This window comes from Mesoplodon bidens (assembly GCF_964165515.1).
Source record: "Mesoplodon bidens genome assembly, chromosome: 15".
Lineage (NCBI taxonomy): Eukaryota > Metazoa > Chordata > Mammalia > Artiodactyla > Ziphiidae > Mesoplodon > Mesoplodon bidens.
Genome location: NC_138171.1, coordinates 944,173 through 969,390, shown reverse-complemented (window position 1 = coordinate 969,390; position 25,218 = coordinate 944,173). Strand labels below are relative to the sequence as shown.

The 25,218-nt window shown below is 61.1% G+C and overlaps 1 protein-coding gene across 6 annotated transcripts in view; it reads left to right on the top strand.

Moving 5' to 3' along the window:
* The first annotated feature begins 4,216 nt into the window (after positions 1-4,216).
* RTEL1 (regulator of telomere elongation helicase 1) overlaps positions 4,217-25,218 on the top strand; it is a 28,006-nt gene continuing 7,004 nt past the window's right edge. For 5 of the 6 annotated variants that reach the window (XM_081255881.1, XM_081255882.1, XM_081255880.1 and 2 more), the window contains exons 1-21: positions 4,217-4,297; positions 5,004-5,264; positions 6,188-6,383; positions 6,658-6,751; positions 7,264-7,345; positions 7,547-7,607; positions 10,396-10,471; positions 10,910-10,994; positions 11,306-11,371; positions 12,046-12,199; positions 17,841-17,879; positions 17,953-18,031; positions 18,909-19,006; positions 19,507-19,562; positions 22,948-23,019; positions 23,142-23,223; positions 24,181-24,313; positions 24,432-24,545; positions 24,621-24,661; positions 24,814-24,899; positions 25,027-25,104. In XM_081255881.1, the coding sequence (XP_081112007.1) occupies positions 5,163-5,264; positions 6,188-6,383; positions 6,658-6,751; positions 7,264-7,345; positions 7,547-7,607; positions 10,396-10,471; positions 10,910-10,994; positions 11,306-11,371; positions 12,046-12,199; positions 17,841-17,879; positions 17,953-18,031; positions 18,909-19,006; positions 19,507-19,562; positions 22,948-23,019; positions 23,142-23,223; positions 24,181-24,313; positions 24,432-24,545; positions 24,621-24,661; positions 24,814-24,899; positions 25,027-25,104 (1,794 nt within the window). In that variant the 5' untranslated portion in view covers positions 4,217-4,297; positions 5,004-5,162. The other variant, XM_081255879.1, reaches the window with a different exon arrangement.

The following is a 25,218-nucleotide window of genomic DNA, read 5'->3' as shown; positions in this document are numbered from 1 at the left end:
TGCAGGGGTTTTACCAACGGGGTGAAAAGCTGATAAATGCTCCCAGGAGTGGCTGCCCACTGTCCCCCAGCTCAGGCACAGATGGTGAATGAGGAGGCACAGACCTGCCCCCGTGTGGGACTGGGGCAGCACTGGCGACCCTCACCTGCTGGTCCCAGTATCTCTGGGGATGTCAGGGAGAGGGCAGGGGGCGTATGAAGTCCAGATGGATAAGACCCCCCAGATGGATTTGGGGGGGTGTGGTCAGTAACGCACGTGGTCCCCTGCCAGGCTCCTGCAGAAGTCACTGGGGGCCAGAACCCCCGGCCCTGAGGGGCGGGGTCAGGGCGTTGCACACGTGGGTGGGCGGAGCTCTGGCGCCTCAGGCAGAAGCGGCGCTGCGGAGAGAGTCGAACTAGCGGGGGAGAGGGGATTGCAGAGAGCCGCCCCCAGGGCGGACGGAAGGGTGGGCGAGGTGACGGGGGGCGGGCGGCCGCCCGCCCGCCTAGCCATCTCGGGCACCGAGTGCAAAGGTGAAGCCCGTCCTGGGAAAGGCAGACTGGGCAGAGCGTTCCTGGGGAGAGCGACCCCCGCGTCCTTGCGCCGGGGGTCGCCTGGCAGCACTCCCGCGTCCAGTATCTGTCCCGCGTTTCCCGCCTCGCCCGGTGCCCGCCCCTCCGCGGCAGCTCCGCGCCTGCTGCAGGCCCGGGAGGAGAGGGTCATTGCCGTTGAGGGCGGTGGTCTGCAGCTGGGGAGGTGGAGCGGAGGGGGAGGGAGGGGCAGACGCCCCCATCCTAGAAAGTCTCGGAAACAGCGGCAGCCCATCCCCCATCCAAACCCGCAGTGTAAAGGGCGGTGGCTTTTTCGACCGGGGCGGGTGGCACCGTGTCACAGAGGGTGGTCCCGAGCCCGCGGCGGCGAGGGGAGGGGGCGGCGACGCGAGGTGCGGGCGCGGCTCGGCTCAGGTTTCCGTTTCCCGTCTTCTCGCAGCGCCCCCTCCCGTCCCCCGGCCCCTCCGTTGGCGCAGGGAGAGCCTGGGCCCCGCCGGCCCCGGGCTGGGACTCCTGCAAAGGGTCCCGCGCTCCTCCCTCTGACCCCCGAGAAGGCGCGGTCCGACCCGGGTCTGCGGTCGCCGGGCGCCTCCAGGGACCCTGCCCGCATCCCGCGAGCGCGCCCACCCAGGGTTCTCGGAGCCATCCTGAGGCAGTCGCTCCCGGCCTGGTACAGCGGCGCCCCAAGGGGCAAGGGCACCCCCGCACCGATGCCCCCACCCCGAGCGGAGCCCCTGCTCTGTGGCCCAAGTCCGTTAGGCCGGCGCCGCAATCCCTGCCTTATGGGCACCGGGTCTCCCCACCCGGCGGCCCTGAACCCCGTCTCCTGCGGGTTCCGCCCGGAGAGCGCCCGCGCCCTTGCAGAGCGTGGGGTCCGAGATGGGAAAACACTCCGTAATCGGCCCAGCGGTGGGCGAGGCCAGACAATAGCCTCTGCTCAGATCCGCCGCCCCAGGACTCCCGAGGCCCCGGTGCCTACCGGACACGGTGCTGGCCATGGTGCTGGCGGCGGTGGGGTTGCGGAGGCCGGAGAGGCGCGGGCGGTGGCTGGAGCTGCAGTCGGCGAATGCTGCAGTGTCGGGGAGGGGAGGGGGCAAGGGAGGGCAGGAGGCGGGAGCAGCGGGGAGAGGGAGGGAGAGAGAGAGAGAGAGAGAAAGCGCCTGGCTGTTGCACAGGCTGCAGCCGTCAGAGGGAGGGGATGATGGGAGGGGATGATGGGAGGGGATGATGGGAGGGGAGAGATCAGCCTGGGACGCAGAGCTGAGCGCTGCAACCCGTTGCCCATCCTCCCACCGCTCACCACTTGGAGCCGGTGCCCCGCCAACTTGGCTTTGTGCACTCTCGGGGGGATGGCGGAAACAGCCCCCAATTCCCCAGGGTGGGTGCAGCAGGGGGCGATAGGCCTCAACATCAAAGTGGGGTAGGAGAGCTCTTCACTGAGGCCAGTGGAGGCTGGGAGGTGCCTTCTGTGCGCCCAGGCTTGTGCTGAGGACAAAGCGAGTCATGGATGGTGAGGGTTGGGGCTGGTCTGGAAGGCCTCCAGGGGCATCCGAGAGCAGCTCCTGAGGCAGAGAAGAGGGTAAATTGATGTGAAGAGGCCTAGAACAAAGGCTTTGGAGCGAGACGGAGACTGGAGCCAATCCCAGCTCTGACATCTACTTGCTGTGTGACTGAGGGCGAGTTTCTGACCTCTCTGGGCCTCCATTTCTCGGGTGTGAGATGAGACAATGGTGTCAGTCCCCAGGTGGTGTAGGAGAGATGTGCACACTTGGTGAGTCGGTGGCGTCCTGCCCCTCCCCCTGCCAGACTCAGGGTTTTGGTTGATACCCCCAAAGGCAGAGCTGTTCCCGCAGTGACCATGTCACCTCTTTGGTGATGGGGATGGGAAGTCAGGCAGATGGAGCGTTATTCCCATTTTAGGGACGGAGCCACCGAGGCCAAGAGAAATGCTGACTCCACAAGCAATGAAGTCCTAGAGCCAGATCTAGATCTCTGGAAAACCTCGGGAACACACAGAAAGATGAGGAGGGCCCAGGACCCCTGTGTGCACACACAGCAAGCGTGTGACTGGTTAACATCTGTCCTGTGGTCCACATGGGGTCTGGTCCACCGTGGGAGTCCCACAAAGCCTGGCAGAGCAGACGCTCAGTGCAAGTTCGTTGACTTGATCGAGATCGCTGTGCCTGCCGAGTGGGCTTGCTATGGCCAGCCTTCTTTTCCCCTTCTGCTCACCTCTCAGGACCCAGTACCGCAGCATTTATGTGTTATAATTAATAGGAGCCTGGGCAGGAGTCCCTGTGCACAACGTGTGACCAGGGTCCTCAGCTCCATTTCTGGCCCAGGAGTTTGCCAAGTCTCTGGGTCCTGGACTTCCCTTCCTTGGACTTTTATGGGGGAAATGTCGTTACTTTCAGAAGACGGTGGGTGTGGAGGTGAAGAGTGGGACCCCTGGCTCTGGGACTTGCTGCCGTCTTTGGGAAATCTACTAGCCACCCACCCTGTGCTTCCTTTCGTCACCTGTAAGGAGTGGGTCATAAAAGCACTTATCTCAGGGGTCGTTGGAATAACAACCGTGTTAATGCCTGCATGGATGGTACTGAAATGTGTGCCTAGTGAGCACTCAGCAAGTGCGTGGCCGGGTCTCCTCTTCTCCAAGCTCCCTGCTGAGATAGACACTCTACTGTCCCCTCACTGCAACAAGTGGGTGTGGGTGGATGCCAGTGTGTGCCAGGGGCTTCCCCAAGCATGACCTCACGCACATCAGCCTAGACACTCACGTGGCATTCAAGTGCCATCAGTGGGAAAACATCTGGACATTGAACAGCCCACGAGACCCTTTCACATCAGCCTTGCCAGCTGACTGTGGGTTGTCACTTCAGCGTCCGTTTCTTCCTGGTGCTCTTTGGGGCAGGCTGGGGTCACCTAGACAAACACTTCTTTTTTAAAAAAATATTCATTTATTTGGTTGCACTGGGTCTTAGTTGCGTCTCATGGGCTCCTTAGTTGTGGAATGTGAACTCTTAGTTGCAGCATGCATGTGGGTTCTAGTTCCCTGGATCAGGGATGGAACCTGGGCACCCTGCATTGCGATTGCAGAGTCTCAACCACTGCGGCACCAGGGACGTCCATAGACAAACACTTCTGACCACACAGAGCTGTGCAGACCCCTGGAACCTCCCTGTTGACTGCCAGCTGGTGCTCGGTGCTGGGGATTCAGAGGTCCCGCCCTGACCAGTGGGGGACATTGACTGGAAAAGCGGCTGGACCCAGAGAACAGTAAGGAGAGGAGCTGGTGAGGCCCTCAGGAGCCGAGTCATGGGCAAGGAGCAGCCATTTGCGAAATTTAGGGAGAGTGATCAGCTCAGACTCGAGGCTTAAAAAGACCTCTGGGTCTTTCGAGAAGAGGGGAACCACAGGAAACCTGTTAGAAGGCTTGTGCTGTTGTCCGGGCAGTTGTCCGAGGGGGCTTGGCCCAGGGGGGAAGTGGAATGGAGACCCTGGTGGGGAGGGAGGAGACGGCGGGACCCCAGGTTCGTGCCCCCGGACGAGGAGGTGCCGGTCACCGGATTCAGGGTCAATGGAAGGGGCGGGTGGGACGTGGAACGCTGCGCGCCAGCAGAGCGCGGACCCCGAGGGAGGGGACCAGTTTCCGGCCGGAGCACTGCGCAGCGGACCGGAATTGGGGGCGGAAGTGCAGCGCGTTCAGGGATGACTGCGCGCCTAAGCCCGCAAGGTCGGACCGGCTGCCTGCCGAGGACGCGGTGGGGGTGAGTCGGACGGACTGGTGCGAAGTCTTGGAGATCCCGGTCGTGGAAGGCTCCCCGCGGAGACCCTGGCACCGGAACCTGTGCCCAAGCGGCGGCTTCCGCAAGTGCAACTCCCGGCAGGCCCCGCGCAGCCCTCGGGCCGCGCGCTGGCGATTTTGGCGCGCTGCATTGTGGGGCGCGTAGTGCCCGGCTCCGCGCTCGTGGAGGGGGCCGGGCCCGCGGGAAGGGCGGCCCGGCGGGGTTTAGGAGCGCGGGCTGTTAGTCCGAGTATCCAGGCGAAACCAGGCCTCGGGAGGCTGACTGGTTTGCTGGGCGCCCCACGGATTCGCGTCCCAGGTCAGAGCAGCACACGTGCTCTTTCGCTGCCCACCTGGGAGGGATGGGGCTGGCCCGTGGAGCGGAGGGTTGGGAGCCGCAGGGGCGGGGGGTCCCGACCGGCCCAGGCTGGGGGGGCTCCGCTGGGAACTGTGGCCCCTCAAGCTCTGGCGGAGGTCAATACAATGTTATTGAGGGTGGAGCACGTGGAGCTGCATGGGGCGGGAGAACAAGGCAGGGCCGACACCTCTCCGAGCTCCTTGTGACAGGATGTTAGAGGCTCGCCTTCGGACCTGTCTGCGGAGGCACTGCCTGAGGGGACTGGTGAAGTGGCTTGGCGCTCGGGAAAGGGTCGCTACAAACAGTCTTGTCATTGTCGTCTCTGCCATAGGGGCTCCCGTGGAGAACGTGTCCCAGCGGCACAGGCTGGCATAACTTACCTGGAGCGGCTGAGACCCTGAGATGTTCGGAGGGGGGTTTGTCTCGCAGACCCACACAGCCTGCGTTTCAGCCAACCTCTGTGTCCGCCCGAGACCGGGAGTAGGCCAGTATGCCCAAGATAACCCTGAATGGTGTCACAGTGGATTTCCCTTTCCAGCCATACAAATGCCAAGAGGAGTACATGAGCAAGGTCTTGGAGTGTCTGCAGAAGGTGAGGCTGCAGACTGAGGGGCTTGTAACCGGGGGATGGGTCAGAGTGGGTAGAGCCTCAGCAAGACCTAATGTACGTCCTGTTTACTCTGGCCAGTCCTACTGGTGACGCTACCCTTCTGGACGTGGGAGTCGACCATAAATAGGGCTCATGTTTTAGGCGGGGTAGGAGAGATGCTAAACAAACAAAAAGCATAATTCTAGACGGTGAGGAGTGCTGTAAAGAAAAGACATAAGGTGATAGGCTTAAGAGCGCCTTGGGGGCCTCTCTGCGCAGGTGGAATGTGAGCTGAGGCCAAGCGATGAGGAGCGGCCAGCTGAGGGCCTGGAGGAAGTATTTCCACACAGAGGGACAGGTGGTGCCCAGCCCTCGTTAGGGGAGGTCGTTAAACCTCAGGGGGTGCAGCTTGCTTTCTGCTGGGTTTCTGGGCATGCCCTCTTGTACCCTGCCCAAGCCCCCAGCCCTTGAGGGCCGCCTCTGTAGCTGGGGCCATATTCCCATTCCTGCGGCAGCTGGGGACAGCTTTGCAGACATGCCTGTGTCTGCCCAGGTTTCCACTCAGGCTACCGGCTGAGAGCTATGTAGACCGTCAGATTCCATTCAGGTAGTGTAACTGCTTGGATCCAGAATCACAGAATCAAACTCCTTTTCTGGTGCTTGACACCTAATTAGTCATCTTCCTATTTATATTAGGCTGAAAAATACCGTGGTATTTTGGGTAATGCTCTGTAAATTGTTTTCTAACGAGACCTGGTTTGATCTACAGCTTTTGGTTTGAGAGTGGAGAGGTCCTGCGGCACTTTACGTCCCCCGCTGAGTGGGGCCAGAGCTGCCCCGGGGCTGCAGGGCTTGTCTCCGGTGGGCTGTGTGGCCTGTGGAGCCTGCCCCTGCTTCCCCGTGACCCTGTTCCCCACCCCATTTAGAAAGTGAACGGCGTTCTGGAGAGCCCCACGGGCACGGGGAAGACGCTGTGTCTCCTCTGCAGCACGCTGGCCTGGCGAGAGCACCTCCGAGACGCAGTCTCTGCCCGCAGAATTGCCGAGAGGGTGTCAGGGGAACTCTTCCTTGACCGCGCCTTGGCGTCCTGGGGGAATGCTGCCCTGGAAGGAGATGTCCCAGGTGATGCCCCTTTTTGCCTCTCTCCTGGCCCCGGGCTGGGAGGCGGGGAAGGAAGGAGGGTTGTAGCTGCCACGTCATTTCTTGCCGTCCTGGCTGTAAACCTAGGGTCAGAGCCTTATGGCCAAATGAGGACCCTGCAGAGACCCACTGCACTCCTTCATGTAGCGAGCATCGGGCATCCGATGCTTAGCTGTCCCCGGGCCGAGTTAGCTGAGTGCCCCGGGTTAACTGCACACGTGGGCCGTGACCTGTCCTGTTCCCTTGTGCCGGGCAGCGTGCTACGCGGACGTCCCAAAGATCATTTACGCCTCCAGGACCCACTCGCAGCTCACTCAGGTCATCAGTGAGCTCCGGAACACCTCCTACCGGTGGGTCAGGCGGCGTCCACCCCTGCCTCGGGGTCACGGGGGTGTTCTGCCTGGACCCCACCCTGGGGACACGCCGTGCTCTGGCTGTGGGGCTGCCGCCCTGACCTCAGGCTCATACCCTGAGCTCCTCGCAGCCATCGGGGTGTCAGCTGTGGGTGTGGGTCAGGGCAGCTGCGCGGGGGAGGCCCTGCCCCGTGTTGGACCCCCCCAGCACTGCTGCAGGAGAGTTGGTGTCCCCTCCCCGCCGGCCTCCCACGAGAGGGAGCATGCAGGTGGCAAGGTCTCCCCAAGGCCTGCCCCAGTCTCTCGGCCTCGCCCTGGACACTGACTCAGCGGGCCGTGCCACGTGAAAGCCCCTCTCGAGCCGACCCAGCCACTCCCTCTGGCTGCCCGGCGGGCGTGTGAGCCAGGCTTCCCTGGGCTTTGGGTGCAGCCACGTGGCTCCTGCCGCTGGACGGCGCTGGGGGCCCCGCCCTCTGATCCTTGGGCCCCCCAACCGTCTCCTCCACCAGGCCCCGAGTGTGCGTGCTGGGCTCCCGGGAGCAGCTGTGTATCCATCCTGAGGTGAAGAAGCAGGAGAGTAACCACATGCAGGTGAGCTCCTGGGGCGCCCGGCCTGGCCTTGGCGTGTCTGCTGCTGCTGCGTGGGTACTGCCCGGGCTTTAGAGCCCCCAGCTGTGCCCCTGGGGGACGGAGGGGTAAAGAGCTGGCGGGGGTGGAGCTGGCAGGGGGTGCCTGGCTGGGGCTGGGACAGGGCTCGGCCGTCACACGAGCCCAGACCTCGTCCTCACCCAGGTCCACTTGTGCCGCAAGAAGGTGGCAAGTCGCTCCTGTCACTTCTACAACAACGTGGAAGGTGAGAGGGCTGCAGGGGGAGGGGAGTCTGGGCGCCTCTGAGGGCTGGGCTCAGCGGCCCCCTGGGCTGCTGGCTGCTGCCCCTCGGCGCTCCGGCCTGGCTGTCCCCCGCGCCGGGCTGTCGAGGTGCCCGAGCTCTGTCTCCTGATGACCGGCGTTGGCTGGCGTGCGTGCAGAGCAGCGCACGCGGTGGGGCCGAGGAAGCGCCTGAACCGTGCAGACAGCATGCTTTGTGCAGAGTGCGTGCTCCCTTCTGGAAGGCTGGAAATTGGGCGCCTGCCAGGCAGGGGTGCCCATGTGAGCGGCCCCCAGTGCCCCCCCTGGGCGCTGGGTCTCTGGAGAGCATTTCACTCGTGGTCTCAGCTCGTTCTGGGGGAGTCAGCCAGGGAGGGGGTTCTGGAAGCTCCTCCACGTGTTTTTCCCTTTGCTGATTCTGTGCTGCATCCTGTCACTGCCGCCTGTCACTCGGTGGGTATGACGTGCTCTGAGCCCCTGGGGCCCTCCTAGTGACTCCTCCAGCCTCATCCAGAAATGCGTGAGAGCGGGAAGCACAGTGTCTGTGATGACGGCAGCCTGGGCGCGGCGAGGCCGTGTGACCGCGGGTGCCCGGGGCCCTGGGAAGGGAGCCCTTGGTCTCCTGTCCCCAACTTTCTTGGGGCCCAGAGTGGAGGGGCGGCACTGGTGCCCTTGCCTCCAAATTCCTGCTTCTCCGCCTGTGGCTGCCCTTTGTGTCGGTCAGGACTTCTGGAGCCAGAGGTGGTGGCAGAGAGGCTTCTCTGTGGTGTGGCCTTTCCAGACGGGGCTGTGTGGCCTGGGGGTAGAGTCAGGGTTCCCTCTGTTTCCTGCCTTAGGGTTGGGACTCAGACCCTGCGGTGAGCCGGGCCCCGGAGAGTTCACATTGGTGACCCGCAGGCCACCGTCTACTCGGGCTGGGAGATCCCAGCGGGCCAGGCCTGCGCTAGGCAGTGGGTCAGGACAGCAGTACAGTCCCAGAGGCCTGAGCTGGGAGTCCCAGCGCCCTTGGAGAGATGGAGGGGGGTTGCCTGATGCGGGCTTGGGCTCCGGCGGGCCGGCTGTGGGTAGGGCTGCACGGCTTGGCCTCTGGGGCGATGACCCAGGGTCCCAGGCTCGTTCCTCACCACCTTCCCCTTGGCGGTGTCCCTTGGTCTGGTGGCGCCGAGGACCCTCAGGACAGCAGTGAAGTGTAAGGCTGAGGATGGCCTGAGGCAGCTGTCGTGGCCCCGGGCTGGAGACCGCTGGCCGCCGACCCTGCTGCCCCGTCGGCGTCGGGCCTGTGGGTGTCGAGTCACCTGAAGGCTGCTCTCTTGTCCTCGTCCCCCCGCTGCTCGGCCCTCTGCCCTCAGTCCTGCCTTCCCAGGGCCCTGGCGTCAGGCCCCTCCCCGCTGCCCCAGGCCCTGCGTGGCAGAGAAGGGGCTGTCCCAGCTGGCCTGTTGGCTCCAGCCTCTGTGTCCCCTCCCCAGCCCCTGCCCCTGCCCTGCTGTGCTCCCTCCGCCTGCTCCTCGAGGGCATCCACTCACCATAAGCCGGTGCACCCTGGCTGTCTCAACCTCCTTTGCCAGCTGACCCACGATGCAGTGGGGTGTCTCCAGCAGGTGCCTAGGCCTTGGAGGGAGAGAGGAGTGGGAGAGACCCCAGGAGGGGTCTGAGAGGCGTGCTGAGCGGGAGCCCGGCCCGGCTGCGGGAGCCCCGAGCAGTGTGGCCCGGCTGCGGGAGCCCTGAGCAGTGTGGCCCGGCCAGGCCCCTCGCCCTCCTCCTCACTGTCGCCTCCTCTCTACTGCCCTCTCTTCCTCGCCCCCCCTCCCCAGCCCCCCTCGCCCCAGGTAGGTTACGGAGCTCTGGGGCCGGCCTGCTGCAGAGCGTGTCGACTGCCTGGTCTGTTGCTATGGTGCTGCTGAGTGGATGGCTCTTCTTCCCTCCCCTGCCTGCTGTCTGCGGGGGGGCACCCTGGGGGCAGTCGCTGCTGAGGGCCTGTGTGTTCTGGTCTGTGCAGTTAAGGGCTGGGCCTGGTACCTGCCCCAGTGGAGCTGGGAGCCGGGGACCTGGGTCCACATGGGGCTGCCCTGAGACTCTGGGTGCTTATTAGAGGAGACCTTTGCTCCCATCTGCTGGGATAGGCCTGGGTGTCGCTGGGTTATAGTACTTCCCTGGCCGATGCCTACGGGCCCAACTGAGGGGCCTGTGTCCTTTCTTGAGGCCCGTCCTGCCCAGGGACACACAGCCAGCAGGGAGTGGGGCCTGTCGGGGCTGCATCCTGAGGAAGGCCCCCAAGGCTGCAGGGCCTCAGGTGGGCTCTGCGCCTCCCGCCCGCCCAGCCCCAGCTCTGCACCCCTGCCCGGGCAGCACAGGCAGGGACAGCTCGGTGTTCTTGATGCTGGCCGTGTGGAGCCTGGCTTCCTTAAGAGGGAGACTCTGAGCTTGTTCTTGGCGGGGGTGGTGAAACGAGAGGAAGGGACTTGCTGCCAGACTGAAGCCTGATTGCAGGGCAGGTGCCCCGGGGCTCATGGGAGCCACCCGGCCTGGAGAGCATCTGGTGATGACAGGCTGAGGGCCGGCCCCCACCCCACCCCACCCCGGGGTCTCCTCTTGGTATTCAGCCTTAGGCGTGCAGCCGCCCAAGGCACAGAGCAGGGCTCCCTTGGGACTCGCTTTAGGCTTAGCACCCTCCCCAGGGGCTGCCTGTTGCCAGGAGCCATTCCATCCCGGGTGCCTCCTGCGGTCCGGGGACTCTGGACCAGAGAGCCTGTGTTTACTCCTGCCCGTGTCCCCAGAGAAGAGCCTGGAGCCGGAGCTGGCCAGCCCCATCCTGGACATTGAGGACCTGGTCAGGAGCGGGACCAGGCACAGGTAACCCCACCAGGGCTGGGCTCCCTCCACGTGCAGAGGCAGGTCTGTTTCTCTGCTGAAGTGTTGTAAGAAGTGAGATGCTCTTTCCCAGCCCCCAGCCCCCCGCCCCCGCCCGGTGGGCCTTTGTTCTTGGGGCCTCCAGCTCGTCCGGAGAGGATACTGCCCCTCCTCTCCGACGCTGGCTGCGACCTCGTAGCTCCAGGGCTCCGGTTGTGGTGACACATGCCGACTGTCCTGCTTCTCACCATCTCATCCACCTGCCCAGGATCAGGCAGATCTTTTTGTATATTTTTAAATGGGTGACCCACTCACACGGTTGAAAACTGATGGTGTGAGGGGTGGCCGGCAAGCCTTCCCGCCGCCCCAGGCCCCGGCTCTCTCACGCCCCGGGGAACCCTCCCAGCCTGCGCTGTGCCCCAGCACCTCCCCTCCCTCCAGACTGTGCCCCTACTACCTGTCTCGGAACCTGAAGCAGCAGGCCGACATCATCTTCATGCCCTACAACTACCTGTTGGACGCCAAGGTAAGGCCTCGGCCTGCGTAGCTGACGGTGCCTGATGGCAGGGCGTGTCCCAGGCTCGGGAGGGGCCGGCAGAGCCCGTGCTGGGATCAGACCTTCGCTCGGAGCCAGCACTTGGAGCCGCAGGCTCGCACCAAGGGACCAGCCCCTCACCAGCCCAAGGCTGTGACTCGTGCTGAGCTCTAGGAGTGTGTGGCCTGGTAGGAGTGAGGGGACCCCACGCGGCCAGGGTCCATGTCCCTCTCTCCAGCTGGACCCCACAAGGCCGCCTGGGAGCATCAGCCACAGCCTGGCGTCCTCCTCTCTTGGTGTAGAGCCGCCGTGCGCATGGCATCGACCTGAAGGGGACGGTCGTGGTCTTCGACGAAGCTCACAACGTGGTGAGTGTCTGGGTGGCCTTCCCGACACCCCCTTCCTCCTGCCCACTTTCTTGCCCACAACAGCTGGGCCTTTCTGTCCAGACCCCCGCGTCTCACCGTCAGGACCAAGCAAAACTGGGCAAGGTGGGCCGCCGACCTGTGCCCGCCATTTGCACGCAAGACCCCCAGACCCTTCCTGCCATCTCATTCCTTCTCTTCCCTTGTGTCCCTGGTGGCTGCCTCCCTGCCGCCTGCTCGCCCTGCCCCTCCTGTCCTGTGGCCTCTGTCAGGGCCCAAGGACCATGTCTCCAGGAGTGGTGGTCCTTGACCAGAGCACTGGAGGAAGGCCACCTGGGGAGCCTGGAGGGGTCCACAAGAGCCTGACATCCTCAGCCCCACTGGGGTCCAGGCAGTTGTTGCCATGGGGACGGTGGGCCCATGGGCCAGATTCGGCTTTCGAGAGAAGCTAGAAGCTAGAGCTTAACGGGAAATTTTCTAACTATAAAATGTAGGCAGCTGAAGTAAAATTGTTTTCAAACACTGTCTGAGCCAGACATCCATCTCTGGACCAGTTTGAGACCCGGCCTTGAGAACACAAGGTGGGGCTTGGGCGGCTCTTGCTTCCCCTCCCTCTGCCCGGCCCCCCGCCACCTCCGCCTCATGGAGCCCCGTGACGGGTGTGCTCGGGCTCACAGGAGAAGATGTGTGAGGAGGCCGCATCCTTCGACCTGACGCCCCATGACGTGGCTTCGGGCCTGGACGTGATAGACCAGGTGCTGGAGGAGCAGACCAAGGTGGCGCAGCAGGCCCACCCCCACCCGGAGTTCAGCGCAGACTCCGCCAGCTCAGGTGTGCTCGCGGGCCGGGACCGCAGACCAGGCGAGGGGCCAGTCTGCCCAGGGCGCTTCTTTCAAGTCTGCCTCAGGGGCAGCGCCAGCCTCTGTAAGAGTCTTCTTGGCCTCACAGATGGAGGTGGGGAGGTGGGTACCGCCCAGCCTGTCAGCACTTTCTCAAGTCCTTTTCACTGTTTTCCCGGGGGTGTGAACTTGCCTCTACTGCACAGAAGTGAAAACCAAGGGTGTCAGCCGTGATGACATTTTGTAACGACCCGCGAGCATCGTCCACAGGAACGACGCTCAGAGAGTCGTGTCCCGCATTTTCCTTTCGCAGCAGCGATTGCAGTGTGTGTAGGACGCAGTTGGTTTGTCCGGACATTCTGCGTGGCCTTTGTTAGTGTTAGGAATCCACCTTTCGCTCACCAGACCACTTTGTAGCAAGCGTTTCTCCTGTCGAGTTGCTGCAGGTTCGTAGCATTTGCGCCCGGCCCTGTGGACGTCACCCACGTCCCGCCGTGTCCTTCACGCGAGTGTGGGGCGGGGCGTGAACAGCCTCAGCTTCCCGGTCCCTTTACGGTCACACACGTGGACAGACTCCAGAGGCACAGACGCCCCTTCTCCCGCCAGGCCACCTGCTTCGGCCCCCTCTGCGAGGGTCTCCGGGCCTCCTGGGACGCGCTCACAGGCTGTGTTGGGGGAGAGAGGGTGTGTAAACGGCTTTGTGTGTTTAGCACAGGAGTTCTCAAACCTGTTGGCTTCAGGACGCTTTATGTCTTAAACTTTATGTTCTTGAAACTTACTGAGCTTTGTTTATGTGAGTTACATCTATGGGTAATTAGTGTGTTAGAAGTAAAAACTAAAAAACTAAATAACAAACCATTACGTGTCAGTTTCCTAGGGCTGCCTTAACAAAGTACCACAGGCTGGGAGGCTTCAACAACAGCAGTTTATCCTCTCAGTTCTGGGGCTAGACGTCCACTTGTTGGGTGTCAGCCGGGGTGGCTCCTTCTGTGAGTCCCCGGGGCATGTGCTCCAGGCCTTTCTGTCCCAGCTCTGGTAGCTGCTGGCAGACCTGGGCTTGTAGACGCCTCGCTCGAGTCTCGCTCCATCTTCACATGGTGTCCTCTCTCATGGGGACGCCTGTCACTGGATGAGGGCCCAACCCAGTCCTCTAGGACCTCATCCTCACTGACCATATCTGCAAATAAGGTCACATTCACAGGGGTCAGGCTTTAGGATTTGAACATAGCTTTCTGGAGGGCACAATTAAACCCATGACATGTTCACATAAATAGCATTTTTTTGGAAAAATAACTGTTTTAAAAATTAGAAGAGTGGCATTATCTCAGTTTTGCAAATCTCTTTAATATCTGGCTTAATACAAGGCAATTGGATCTCGTAACTGTCCCTGCTTTGGGCTGACGTGATACCACACCTCATAGCTGTATTCATTTCCTAGTGCTGCTAAAAGAAATTTCCAGACTTAGCTTAAAGCACCTCAAATGTATTAACCTCATGGTGCCCAGAAGCCTCGGATGGGCCAGCAGTGCTCTTCCTTCTGGAGTCTGCAGAGGGGTATCCTTCTCCTGGCCTTTAACGGCTTCTAGAGGTGCCACGTTGTTCGGCTTGTGGCCCCACGTCTCTGACGTCTGCTGCTTCGGTCTCCTGATTCTGTAAGGGCCCTGCTGTTCCATTTAGGGCCCCGACAATCCAGGATTGCTGTGCCATCTCAAGGTCCTCAACTGCATGGCGTCTGCACGTCCCTTTTGCTGTGAAGCTGACCTATTCGTGGGTTCCAGGGATTAGAACGCAGACGTGTGGGGACCAGTATCAGCCTCTGGGAAACCACACTGCATATATATATATATTTTTTTTTTTGCGATACGTGGGCCTCTCACTGTTGTGGCCTCTCCCGTTGCGGAGCACAGGCTCCGGACGCGCAGGCTCAGCGGCCACGGCTCACGGGCCCAGCCGCTCCGCGGCATGTGGGATCCTCCCGGACCGGGGCACGAACCCGTGTCCCCTGCGTCGGCAGGCGGACTCTCAACCACTGCGCCACCAGGGAAGCCCTACACTGTATATTTGTGAGAGAAAGAAGGAAAAAGGCAAATCGCGTATCAGTAGGAATAGCAGTAGCGGCAGTAGCAGCACCACGACGATAGGTTGGCCCTGCGGCCGTCCCGGACAGGTCTTGGGCCAGGTCCCTTGGCCTGCTGTGCTCTGCTGCTTAGGTGTCCTCATGGATGCATGGTCCTTGCTTCACCGTCTTTACCTGCGATGGGAATTTCTAAGTCAGCTGCTTTCGACCCTGAATGCGTGTACCTGAGTAAATAGGTCAGTGTTTCTCCAGGGACGTATCTAGGAATGGATTTTCTGATTGACAGTCACGCGCATCATAAACCTTGCTGTTTTAAAATTGTCTTTTACTTTTAAAGTTGGATGTCGTTTCAGGACTTTTTCTGCTTTTTAAAGCCCAGTAATTTTGCTGCAGTTTGTGTCAGTGTTGATTTTCCGGGTCGACGTATGATGACCTCTTTCAGGCTGTCGCTCCAACTCTCCTCTTACCTGGGAGGATGTTGTCCTCCCAGGCAGCGCTCACGGCCCGGCCTTGCTTCGGTTTCTGCTCCAGGGATCATGGCGTGTCTCTTCCACCTGAGTTCAGAACCTGTCACTCTCTCAGATCCTTTTGTCTCTATTTTTCTTGGACTTATAAAAAACTCCCCCCTTTCACCATCTGTTTCTTTTAAGATGATGTGGCACGTATCTACTTTTGTGTTCTTCTAATTTAATCTTTATTTCTCGAGTGTCTTTTTCTCCTCGTTGTGTCTGAGTTCTGTTGCTTCATCTCTGAGCTTTAGAAAACCTGGCTCGTGTTGTTGTTTCACGTCTTGCATCCTGTTCCAACACCGTCATTTCCTGTTTTCTCACCAGCTCACAGGTAACTTGCTGCAGCTGCCGCGTGCCTCCCCCAGAGCCCGCGGCTGAGGCTCTGCCCCGTTTGACCAGCCCCCCACCGAGTGGACAGGTTCCCTCTTTCTCTGCCTCCTTCAGGGCGGTTGCCGGCCTGACACCTTGATTCCGTGTCTTAGCGTGTGTTTCCTGAGAACAAGGACGTTCTCTTTGACGATCCGATCATAAAACCAGCATCCGTACTGCACTCTCGTCTAATCGGCAGCCACATTAGAATCTTCCTAGCTGTCCTCAGTAAGGCCCGAAACACAGCCACCCCTCTGCCTGGTGCCGTGGTCTCCGGGCCTGTGAAGAGAAAGGCTAGTTATTTCGTGGACTGTCCTACAGTTCGGATTTGTCTGCTGTGTTCTCGTGGTTGGATTCAGGTTTTGCGTTTTGGTGGGAATACCGCGGATTTGCGTCGTCTCGCAGGTGACATTGGTGACGTTAACTTCAGTCTGGTTACGTGATGGCTGCTGGGTGTTTCTGCTGTGAAGTCACTGCTTTTCCATTTGTGATTCTGAAGTCATTTGTGGCATCCATTAATGAGTCATCCCTGAATTAATGATTTCCATAATGTTCGCAGAATGAAGAGTCTTCTTATCCTCCCATCTTCTGTGTGAGGTCTTATACTAACCTCCGCATCCGTGTCAGCGTGTGAGTCCACGTGCTTCCGCACTCGCCCGCACGCCCGTGTGCGTAGAGTTGTGAGTTCACGCTCTCCTCCGCCCCAGGTTTAGTCGAGAACCACGCAGTTCATTCTTCTTCCTCCCTTTCCATGTTTGTAACACCTTTGCTGAGAAAACGAGCTTCCATTCTCTCTCAGTATCGTACTTACTTGTTTGATCCTAGAACCCACAGACAGTTGTTTGAGAACTGCCAGCCCACCCACGATAAATGAACATCTACTCACTAGGTTTAATGTTTGTTCACGTCCTTTTTGTCGTTGGTCTGTGACCACAGAGTGAAAACACTCATTCAGAGGCTCCTTGGGTTGTTTCTTTCCGCTTCACTGTGGTCATATTATTCATTTTAAGCTCATTTGTTATGTTTATATTTCATTTCATGCTCCATTTTTTGCCGTTTATGTTGATTTTATTTATTTTTGGCTGTGTTGGGTCTCAGTTGCACGTGGGCTTTTCTCTAGTTGTGGCGAGTGGGCTACTCTTCATTGTGGTGCATGGGCTTCTCACTGCGGTGGCTTCTCTTGTTGTGGAGCACGGGCTCTAGGCGCACGGGCTTCAGTAGTTGTGGCACGTGGGCTCAGTAGTAGTGGCTCGCGGGCTCTAGAGCACAGGCTCAGTAGTTCTGGCGCACGGGCTTAGTTTCTCCGCGGCATGTGGGATCTTCCCAGACCAGGGCTCGAACCCGTGTCCCCTGCATTGGCAGGCGGATTCTTAACCACTGCAGCACCACCAGGGAAGTCCCAGCAGGCGGATTCTTTTTTTTTTTTTTTTTTTTTTTAAAGAAGATGTTGAGAGTAGGAGTTTATTAATTTATTTATTTTTGCTGTGTTGTGTCTTCGTTTCTGTGCGAGGGCTTTCTCTAGTTGTGGCAAGTGGGGGCCACTCTTCATCGCGGTGCGCGGGCCTCTCACTATCGCGGCCTCTCTTGTTGCGGAGCACAAGCTCCAGATGCGCAGGCTCAGTAGTTGTGGCGCATGGGCCCAGTTGCTCCGCGGCATGTGGGATCCTCCCAGACCAGGGCTTGAACCCTTGTCCCCTCATTGGCAGGCAGATTCTCAACCACTGCGCCACCAGGGAAGTCCTCCTTAGCTGCTTTTGTCCATGACAGTTTCTCAGACCTCCCTTGGTGGTTTGGAGGAGGATTGCTCTGACGTGGTGTAGAATGCCCCTTCACTGGGGCTTGGATTTGTGTGACGTTTCTCCCCTGGACGTACAGGGGTGTGGGATTTGGGGAGGAAGGGCTCAGATGCACAGGGCGCGCCTCATTGTACCACATCCAGGTCTCTGCAGTCAAGTCCGCATGACTTATGACCTTGATTGCCAGCTGAGGTCGGCTTTGTCAGGGGCTCCAAGTGACTCGTTCCCCTCCTTTCCACACTGTCCTCTTTGGACGGAGGTCACTCTGCACAGCCCACACGTAAGGAGTGGGGTTATTCACCCAGGTGTCAATCTCCAGGACCCTGCGTTAGGCAGCAGCTTCTTAGAAGTGACACCAACAGCACAAGCACCCAGAGCGAAAATAGATAAACAGGACTTAAGAAAATCAAACACTTCTGTGCGTCAGAGGACACCATCAAGAAAGCAAAGACATCCCACAGAACAGGAAGAATTTTTTGCAAATAACGTATCTGATAAGGGATTTGTATCTAAAATAGGGAGGAAACCTTTAACGACTCAACAAAAAGACAACCCAACCCAATTGAAAAATGGGCAAAAGATATAAATAGACACTTCTTGAAAGATACACAGATGGCCAGTATGCACAGGGAAAAAGGAGCCCATTGGTCATCAGGAAAATGCAGCTCAGAACCACGTTCATGTGCATGTCCACAGGGTCTCTCTGAAGGTGACCGCCCCCCTCAGCTCAGGCTGCTGCTTCCAGGTCAAGTTCCAGCCGTATGGGTTTCAGAGCCTCTTCTGTCAGTGTCTTGCCCTCCACACCAGCATCGTGGTTCCTTAGGACGGGGTGGTGGAATTAGAAGGATGCAGACTTGTGTATTTGCGCTTTCCCTTGCCCAGGGCTGAACTTGGAGCTGGAGGACCTCGCGAAGCTGAAGAGTAAGTTCCCCCTCCTCCCGCCTGCCGTGGACTGCCCCCCACAGCCCCGCCCTGAGAGCCCCTAACCCCACAGCGATCCTGCTTCGTCTGGAGGGCGCCATCGACGCCGTGGAGCTGCCTGGAGGTGACGGCGGTGTCACCAAGCCTGGGAGGTGAGGGACCTAGCAGGGCGGGTGTGCCGGGCTCTGTCCCTGCAGCATTCCGCCCCACATGGCCTGGAATGTCACGGTCGAAATCCGGAGAGTCTTTCCGTCTTGGAGGTCCGGGAGGGTTTGGTCATTGAGAGGGTCGCACCGCCACCCTCTCCTCTGGTTCACCCCTCTGTCTGCGCTGCAGTTGCCTTTTAGAACGGGGCGCCTGCCTCCGTGCCACCTTCTGTTAGGACGAAAAGTCGCCTGGAACGTTCTGAACGTCCCACAGGCCTCTGAGCCGCAGGGTTTGTTCCCCGTGGGATGGTGGCCTGGGGCAGGTGTCACTCTCCTCGGTGCACCACTGCCAGCTGCGCTGGGACCCAGGCCCAGGTCTGTCGAGGCAGGGAATGTTCTGGAATGTTCTAGAGCACTGGGCCGCCTGCCTTGTCCCTGAGCCCCATCTGCTCCACTCTGCTCAGGCCCTCGCAGGGCCTGGTTGCTTCCTAAATGGCCCTGATGCCTCCCTGGCTCCCACACCCACAGGGCTTCCTCTGCAGCTTGCACTGCCCACCCTCCCTCCTAACTCTCCAGAACTGCCCTTTGGGTGCCCTGCCCAGAGCCACCACCTCAGGGAGGCCCTGATGACCTCCTCCTGGCCCCCATGCGGGGCCCGAGTCCCGAGCCCAGGCCTTTTTCTGGGTATACACCGGTCTCATGCAGGCCACTGTCCTCCCCACTGGGGCTCCTGAGGGGAGAGGCCTTTCACCTCCAGGTTTGGGCCTCCCCAGAGGCTCAGAGCTTGTTTCTGGGTGAAGGAAACTTAAAATGATTTTGGCTGTTAGGTTCCCGAAGTGCAGCCTAATCTCCTGCCAGGCCTGAGCTGCCTCTTTCCTCGTAGCTACATCTTTGAGCTGTTTGCCGAAGCCCAGATAACGTTTCACACCAAGGGCTGCATCCTTGACTCCCTGGACCAGATCATCCAACACCTGGCAGGACGTGAGTCCCCAGCCACCATGCGCCCTGTGGCTGACTCCTTACTCGGGCGCAGCCTGACAGGAATTTGGCCCATGGAGCTGCCTTTCTGATTCGGATGTTGAGATCTTAGCATGTTTGGTGGCATGTGTCCTGTAAAGAGCGGGCTTCCCTGTTTAGCCCCTTCCAGGAAAGAGCCGTGAGGGGCCCGGGTGGGGCTGCGGGCCCCTCATCCTCCCCCCAAACCTCCTGTGCTCTGTTTCTGCCCGGAGGGTTTCCATGGGACCGCTTCCCAGAGGCTGTGCCACGGAGCCCTCTGGTCTCACCGGGGGCGCCCAGCCTTGCCTGCTCCTGGGCTGTGGGCAGCCCCAGCCTTATCTGGCTGCAGAGCCGCTCTTCTTGTCCCACTGACCCACGGGAGACCCACTGGGAAGACAGGGTGAGCTGCCCTCTGAGGGCACGCCCCTCAGCCGACATGGAGGCTGGAGAACCCAGTGGATGGTCAGCACCCGCTGCCCCTACAGGTGCAGGGCTGTTCACCAACACGGCAGGGCTGCAGAAGCTGGCAGACATCATCCAGGTAGGGCCCGCTGCCACGAGGATGTGGTGTCTCCTTTTCTTTCCTGATGGAAGTTGGTGGGGCTTCCTTCTGCAGAGCTGCGATAGATTCTAGACTTGGGGAAGGACAAGGCTCCCCGAGCACACGCTTCAAGTCAGCACTGCAGGGCTGGTTTCCTCTCGCCCTGAGCACCCGCCGCAGGCCTTGAGGGCGGGGCCCGGCGGGGGCGGGGCCGCTTAGGGTGAGAGTCTGGCAGGTCCCTGCAGTTTTCAGACAGGCCCAGCGGCTCCTGCCCAGCCAGCTGCCGCCTTTTCTCCAGTTTCTTGCTGACACAGCTTTTCGGGGGAAAGTTAATGCGGAAGCCCGTGCCAGAGTGGGGGGCACGGACTCTGTCCCCCAGCCCCTGTTGCGTTGCTGGGCCAGCCTCGCCCAGGGGGCGTTGAGACGAGGGGTGAGTGTGTCCCGTCGACGCCCATTAGGTGGGGCCTGGGGCTGGTGTTTGGAGTCAGTGGGTGGTCTGCACGTCCTCTGGGCCAGGCCGGCCTCAGTCTGGGCTTTGGGATCCGCTTGGGGGTAGGGGCAGCCTCCAGGGCTCACCGAGCCCCTCCTCTGCCACATGCAGACCCCACTTTCCCCAGGCCAGGCAACCAGGGGGGCTGTCACACGCCTCAGGGCCTCTGGGTGTGACCACTTCGTGCCCCTAACGTGCTGTCCCGTGTGTCCAGCTGAGCCGCTTTCTCAGCTCAAGTGGACAGGCCAGGGCCTGCCTTCCTTTAGCTGCGTGGCTGCCCAGCTGGCCGCTGAGGGCCAGTCTCATGGTTCCAGGCGCTCCAGCCCCTCCTGCGCCTCGCTGGGCCTTTCTGCAGAGGTCCCTCCGCGGACGTTGGTCCTTGGGGAAACGGGGGCACCCAAGGCCCTGTGTGGCATGTGCATGGCTGCCCATGCTGCACGAGGTTACGGTGGGGTGTCCCTGGCTGCAGGCAGGCTCAGTGGGCTCGAGGCCCTGGGTGACCTGCCCGGCAGCGCATCACTCTGTCGCCCCCTCCTTGTCTCTCCCACCCCTCGCGGTGCTTCCACGGCTACACGACATCTTCCACGCTGCCCGCCAGGCCTGCGGTCGGCCTGTGCAGGGCGGCATCCCTGGGGCCCCTGGCCACACCCACAGGTGCTCATCATGATGGGATGTGGGATGAGCACCTGCTGGGTCACACTTCCTCCAGCTGGAGGGGACATGACAGGCTGGTGAGCGAGTATGGCCCATAGGCAGCTTGGGCAGCAGAGGAAGCTGAGTCACCCGCCAGGGGCTACTTAGAGCATCTGCCAAGGGAAATTCCAAACCAATGGGGTTAGTGGTGTTTGGCTTCCAGAGAATATGGAGCGGGGAAGGACCCGCTCCATAAACAGGTGTCGGGGAGAGGAGGGGGCCGTGCAGGCCCGGAGTGAGGGTGCCCCGGCCCGCTGGCCTGTTCAGCTGCAGGGACCCGTGAGGAGGGTGGGAGGACGGGCAGAGGGTGCCCTGGAGGGAGGGCCCGCCTGGCAGGGGCAGGGCCTCCAGGGCAGGGCCGGGGCGCCGCAGCTGGGGCTCGGGACTCCCTGGAGACCCAGCAGTAATGGTGGGTCACCGCCTGGGGGGCAGAGGCCTGGGACGCTTGCTGCCCCGGCAGGAAGTGATGGGAGGAGGGGGGCAGAGCCCGGGCCTGCAGGATGCCACGCTAGAATGTTCCTTCTGCATGACTCCAGCTGCTCTTCCAGCCCCGTCCCCGCCTCACAGATGGGACGGAGCCCCCAGGGTGGAGCGCAGAGCTGGCCGTGGGCAGGCAGCAGAGCCCAGGCCGGGCAGGGAGGCCGCAGCAGGCTCCCCCGGGGCCACAGCTGCACCCGCGCCAGCCACCTCCTCCCGCCACCCACCCGTGTCCGGCACTTGGACACAGGGCAGCCACACGGCTGTCTGAAACTCCTGGCCATCACTTGAGGTGTGAGGGCCGCTCTGGGGCCACAGTGCAGGGGTTTGCAGGGGAAGCCATGGCCCCAGAGTGGCCTCACCAGGCGGTGTGGCCTCTGCTCCGGGGTCAAGTCCAGTGTGTGTGGTTCCGTCCTTGCAGTCAGACACTGTGGTGAATCGCGAGGCCAGGTGTTTCGCCGTCTGGACAATGCAAGTGCTTCTCGAGGCTCCTCTCACCGTTGGTACTTACTCCTCACAGGCTGCACTGTACCCGCAGGCCGTGCTTCTGGGCCCTCACATGCAAGGCCGTGGGGTGCGCGCTGCTCCTCCTGCCCATGCGCCCGCACCCCCTGGGCCTGGCAGGGGTTTGCTGAGAACAGGCTGCTGACCCGGGCTTCCAAGGCCTTTCCTGTTTGTAGGAAGATGTGGTGGGTGAGGCTCCTGCCCACGGGTGCTGGTGGTGCCGGTCTTCTCTGTTTTCACGGACACCGGGTAGAAGTCGTGGCCTCATCTTCAGCCTCTAACCCAGCAGAAGGCGCCTGGGAGTGACGTGAAGGCCCGGGGCTGTGGAACACGCCGTCCCTTTTGAACGTGTCTTGGCCTTGTTTCCACCAGCCGAGTATCAGAGTCAGATTGTTCCCTTTCTGTGAGGAGCCTCTCGGGCTTTGGCCGGGGTGCCTTGGACTTGCGGGTTATTGTGGGGAGAGCCGGGGCTCTGTGATGTCCAGAGGTCCGGCTCTGTTCTCCAGGACGACCTCACAGACTGTTCCGGAGGAAGTGACGTCTGTCTCTTGCTTTATCTCCAGTGTTACATACTTTTTGTTGCTGTTGTGGAAGGGCTCTTTTTAACTCACTGGTGCTTGTGTGCAAGAGAAGTATTGACTTTTATTTGTTGGCCTTGTGTGAAGCTATCTTACTAAGTTTTCAGTTCTAAAAGTTTGTTGTTTGGTTTTCTGGATTTTCTAAGTAGATGGTCCTGTTGTTTGTAGCGTCTAGTGTGTTGTATTTTCTGCCCCCATATTTATCCCTCTTGTGGTTTTTTCTTGGCTTGTTGCATTGGCTAAGAGTACAATTCTGCTTATTTTACTTAGGGATTAATTTCATCCTATTACTTCTCGATGTAAACGGGGTTCCTTTCCCCTATCCTCTGACCCAGCCCTGGGGGAGAGCAGAGAGGGCGGGCTGCTGACCTGGACCCGGTCCCCCCGAGAGCCCTGGACTGGCTGCCGAGGAGGGGCCTGCAGGGCGGCTGTGTCTCTAGTGCGGTGGGGCCCCTGATGGGAGGGGACAGGCAGCTCCGGCTCCTTAGCCTGGGGTCCTGCCCCAGGGACGCTGTTGGCTTGGAAGCAGGGGCAGGTGGTGGCTGTGTCCTGAGTGTCCGTCTGTCCTGGGTGGGAGGGACTCAGCAGGAGTGGCAGCCTCTAGCGTGTCCTGCTGACTTTGTCCCTCATCTCTGCTGTTCAGATGGTGTTTAGCGTGGACCCTGCTGAAGGTGGCCCCAGTTCCATGGTGGGGCCGGGGTGTCAGTCCTACAAGGTGGGTCTGCTTCCTGGATGGGGAGCTCCCGGGCCACGGTCTTAGTCCCACAAGGTGGGGCTGCCTCCAGGATGGGGGCTCCCGAGTGGAGCCGAGGACACCTATCCACTCCACCTCTCCAGGTGCACATCCACCCTGATGCTGGTCAGCGGAGGACAGCTCAGCGGTCAGATGCCTGGAACGCCACGGCGGCCAGAAAGCAAGGTACGGCACCTCGGGTGGCTGGGACATGCTCCCCCTGGGGCGGTGCCCCGTCCAGCTGCGGGCTCCCGGCCGCCTGTCGGTCCAGCCTTCTCCAGGTGATGCCCCACCTGCCCTCTAAGAGTCAGAGCTGTCAAAGTGAGAGACCTCCGAGGGCCCGGTGGCCCACGGCCTGCCTGGAGTTCCCACAGGGGTTGGCCCTCAGACCCCCGCTGGACAGAGAAGCCAGAGCGCCCCGAGACCGGGCTCCTGGCTCCCCAGCGTCCTCCGTGGTCACTCCTGTCCTTGCTGGTGCAGGGCTGGCCCAGGACAGTGTGGACTCGGAACCGTGCTTCCGTCCTCCCCACCGAGGGGCAGGTCCCATCCCGAAAGTTGGAAAAGGCTTCTCTGGTCCCAGAAAGTGGTTTGCTCTTTTCTGGGAAGTGTCCCTGCTGACCTGTGACGTGGTCTTGACCCGAGAGGCACAGTTCCAGCATCCGCTTGTGCTATTCCATCTCCTGTTTCCGGAGCCACTGGGAGCGCATGGGAGGGCCGGCGTGTCTGCCCGCAGGCCGTGCTCTGGCATCCTCCCTGGCTGGGCAGGACGTGTGTAGGATGTTGCCCCGGCTTCCTGCCTCCAGGGGCTGTGGGCCTGCGCCCCTCCCTCTTCTGCAGTCCCACCTGGAGTGTAGGGACGGGGAGGCTGGCTCTTCACTGAGCCACAAGGACGTCTGGGGTCGGGGTAGGCTGACCTCTCTGGAAGTGACTTCAGCATCCCCCTCCCCCGGCCCCAGGATGCTGGCGGGCTTCTCTGGTCTGCTTCCTGCTCCTGGAACCTCCCTCCTGGGACGAGGGAGGGCGGGCAGGCCCCCCGGGGGAGACTTGTGCACCTGGGCCCCAGGGCCCAGCACTGCCTTGGGGGACACAGGATGGCTGCTGGGCAAGCGGCTTGGGCCTCACACGTGCCCCCGCCCCCCGCAGGGAAGGTACTGAGCTACTGGTGCTTCAGCCCTGGCCACAGCATGCGTGAGTTGGTCCACCAGGGCGTCCGTACCCTCATCCTCACCAGCGGCACACTGGCCCCCGTGTCCTCCTTCACCCTGGAGATGCAGATGTAAGGGCTGACCCTTGGCCCCCCCCCAGGGGGGTCCCGAAGCCAGCCCCCCGGCCCTGGGCTGCCGGGGTGCTGGGGGTTCAGGATCTCACAGGGGCCACCCCCTGCCTCCCTCCAGCCCTTTCCCAGTCTGCCTGGAGAACCCACACGTCATCGACAAGCACCAGATCTGGGTGGGGATTGTCCCCAAAGGCCCCGACGGAGCCCAGCTGAGCTCGGCCTTTGACAAACGGTAGGGGGCCTGCTGGGTGAGGCGGGTGGCCGAGTGCCAGGCCCCTCATGGCAACAGCCCCCCGGTTCCTTGCAGGTTCTCGGATGAGTGCTTGTCGTCCCTGGGGAAGGCACTGGGTGAGTGCCCATGCTGTCCATTCCTGAGCCCCTGCCCGGTTCCGAGGTCGCCCGCCCCCACTCCACTCGCTGTCCTGACTGGTCTTCCTGGGGGGCTGGAGGGGTCCTCTGCGGACATCCTCTGCTGCTGACCCAGGCCATGGTGCTTGCAGGCAACATCGCCCGTGTGGTCCCGCACGGGCTCCTGGTCTTCTTCCCTTCCTACCCCGTCATGGAGAAAAGCCTGGAGTTCTGGCGGGTGAGTCCCTCCTTCCAGTGTTTTCTGGGGCCGGGAGGGAGCCCCAAACAGCCAAGGGTCTGGCAGGGCTGGGCCGTGTGTCTTTGAGAAGGTGTGATGGGCATTCCCTCTCTGCCTGCTCCCATAGGCCCATGACTTTGCCAGGAAGCTGGAGGTCCTGAAGCCCCTGTTCGTGGAGCCAAGGACCAAAGGCGGCTTCTCGGAGGTCTGGGTCACCGGGGCTCCCTCCCCCTGCCCTGGGCTCAGGCCAGCCCCGGGGTGTGTGTGGCCAAGGGCCTGCTGGCCTTTTAGGAAGTTTGGGCTTGGGGACGATAGCAGC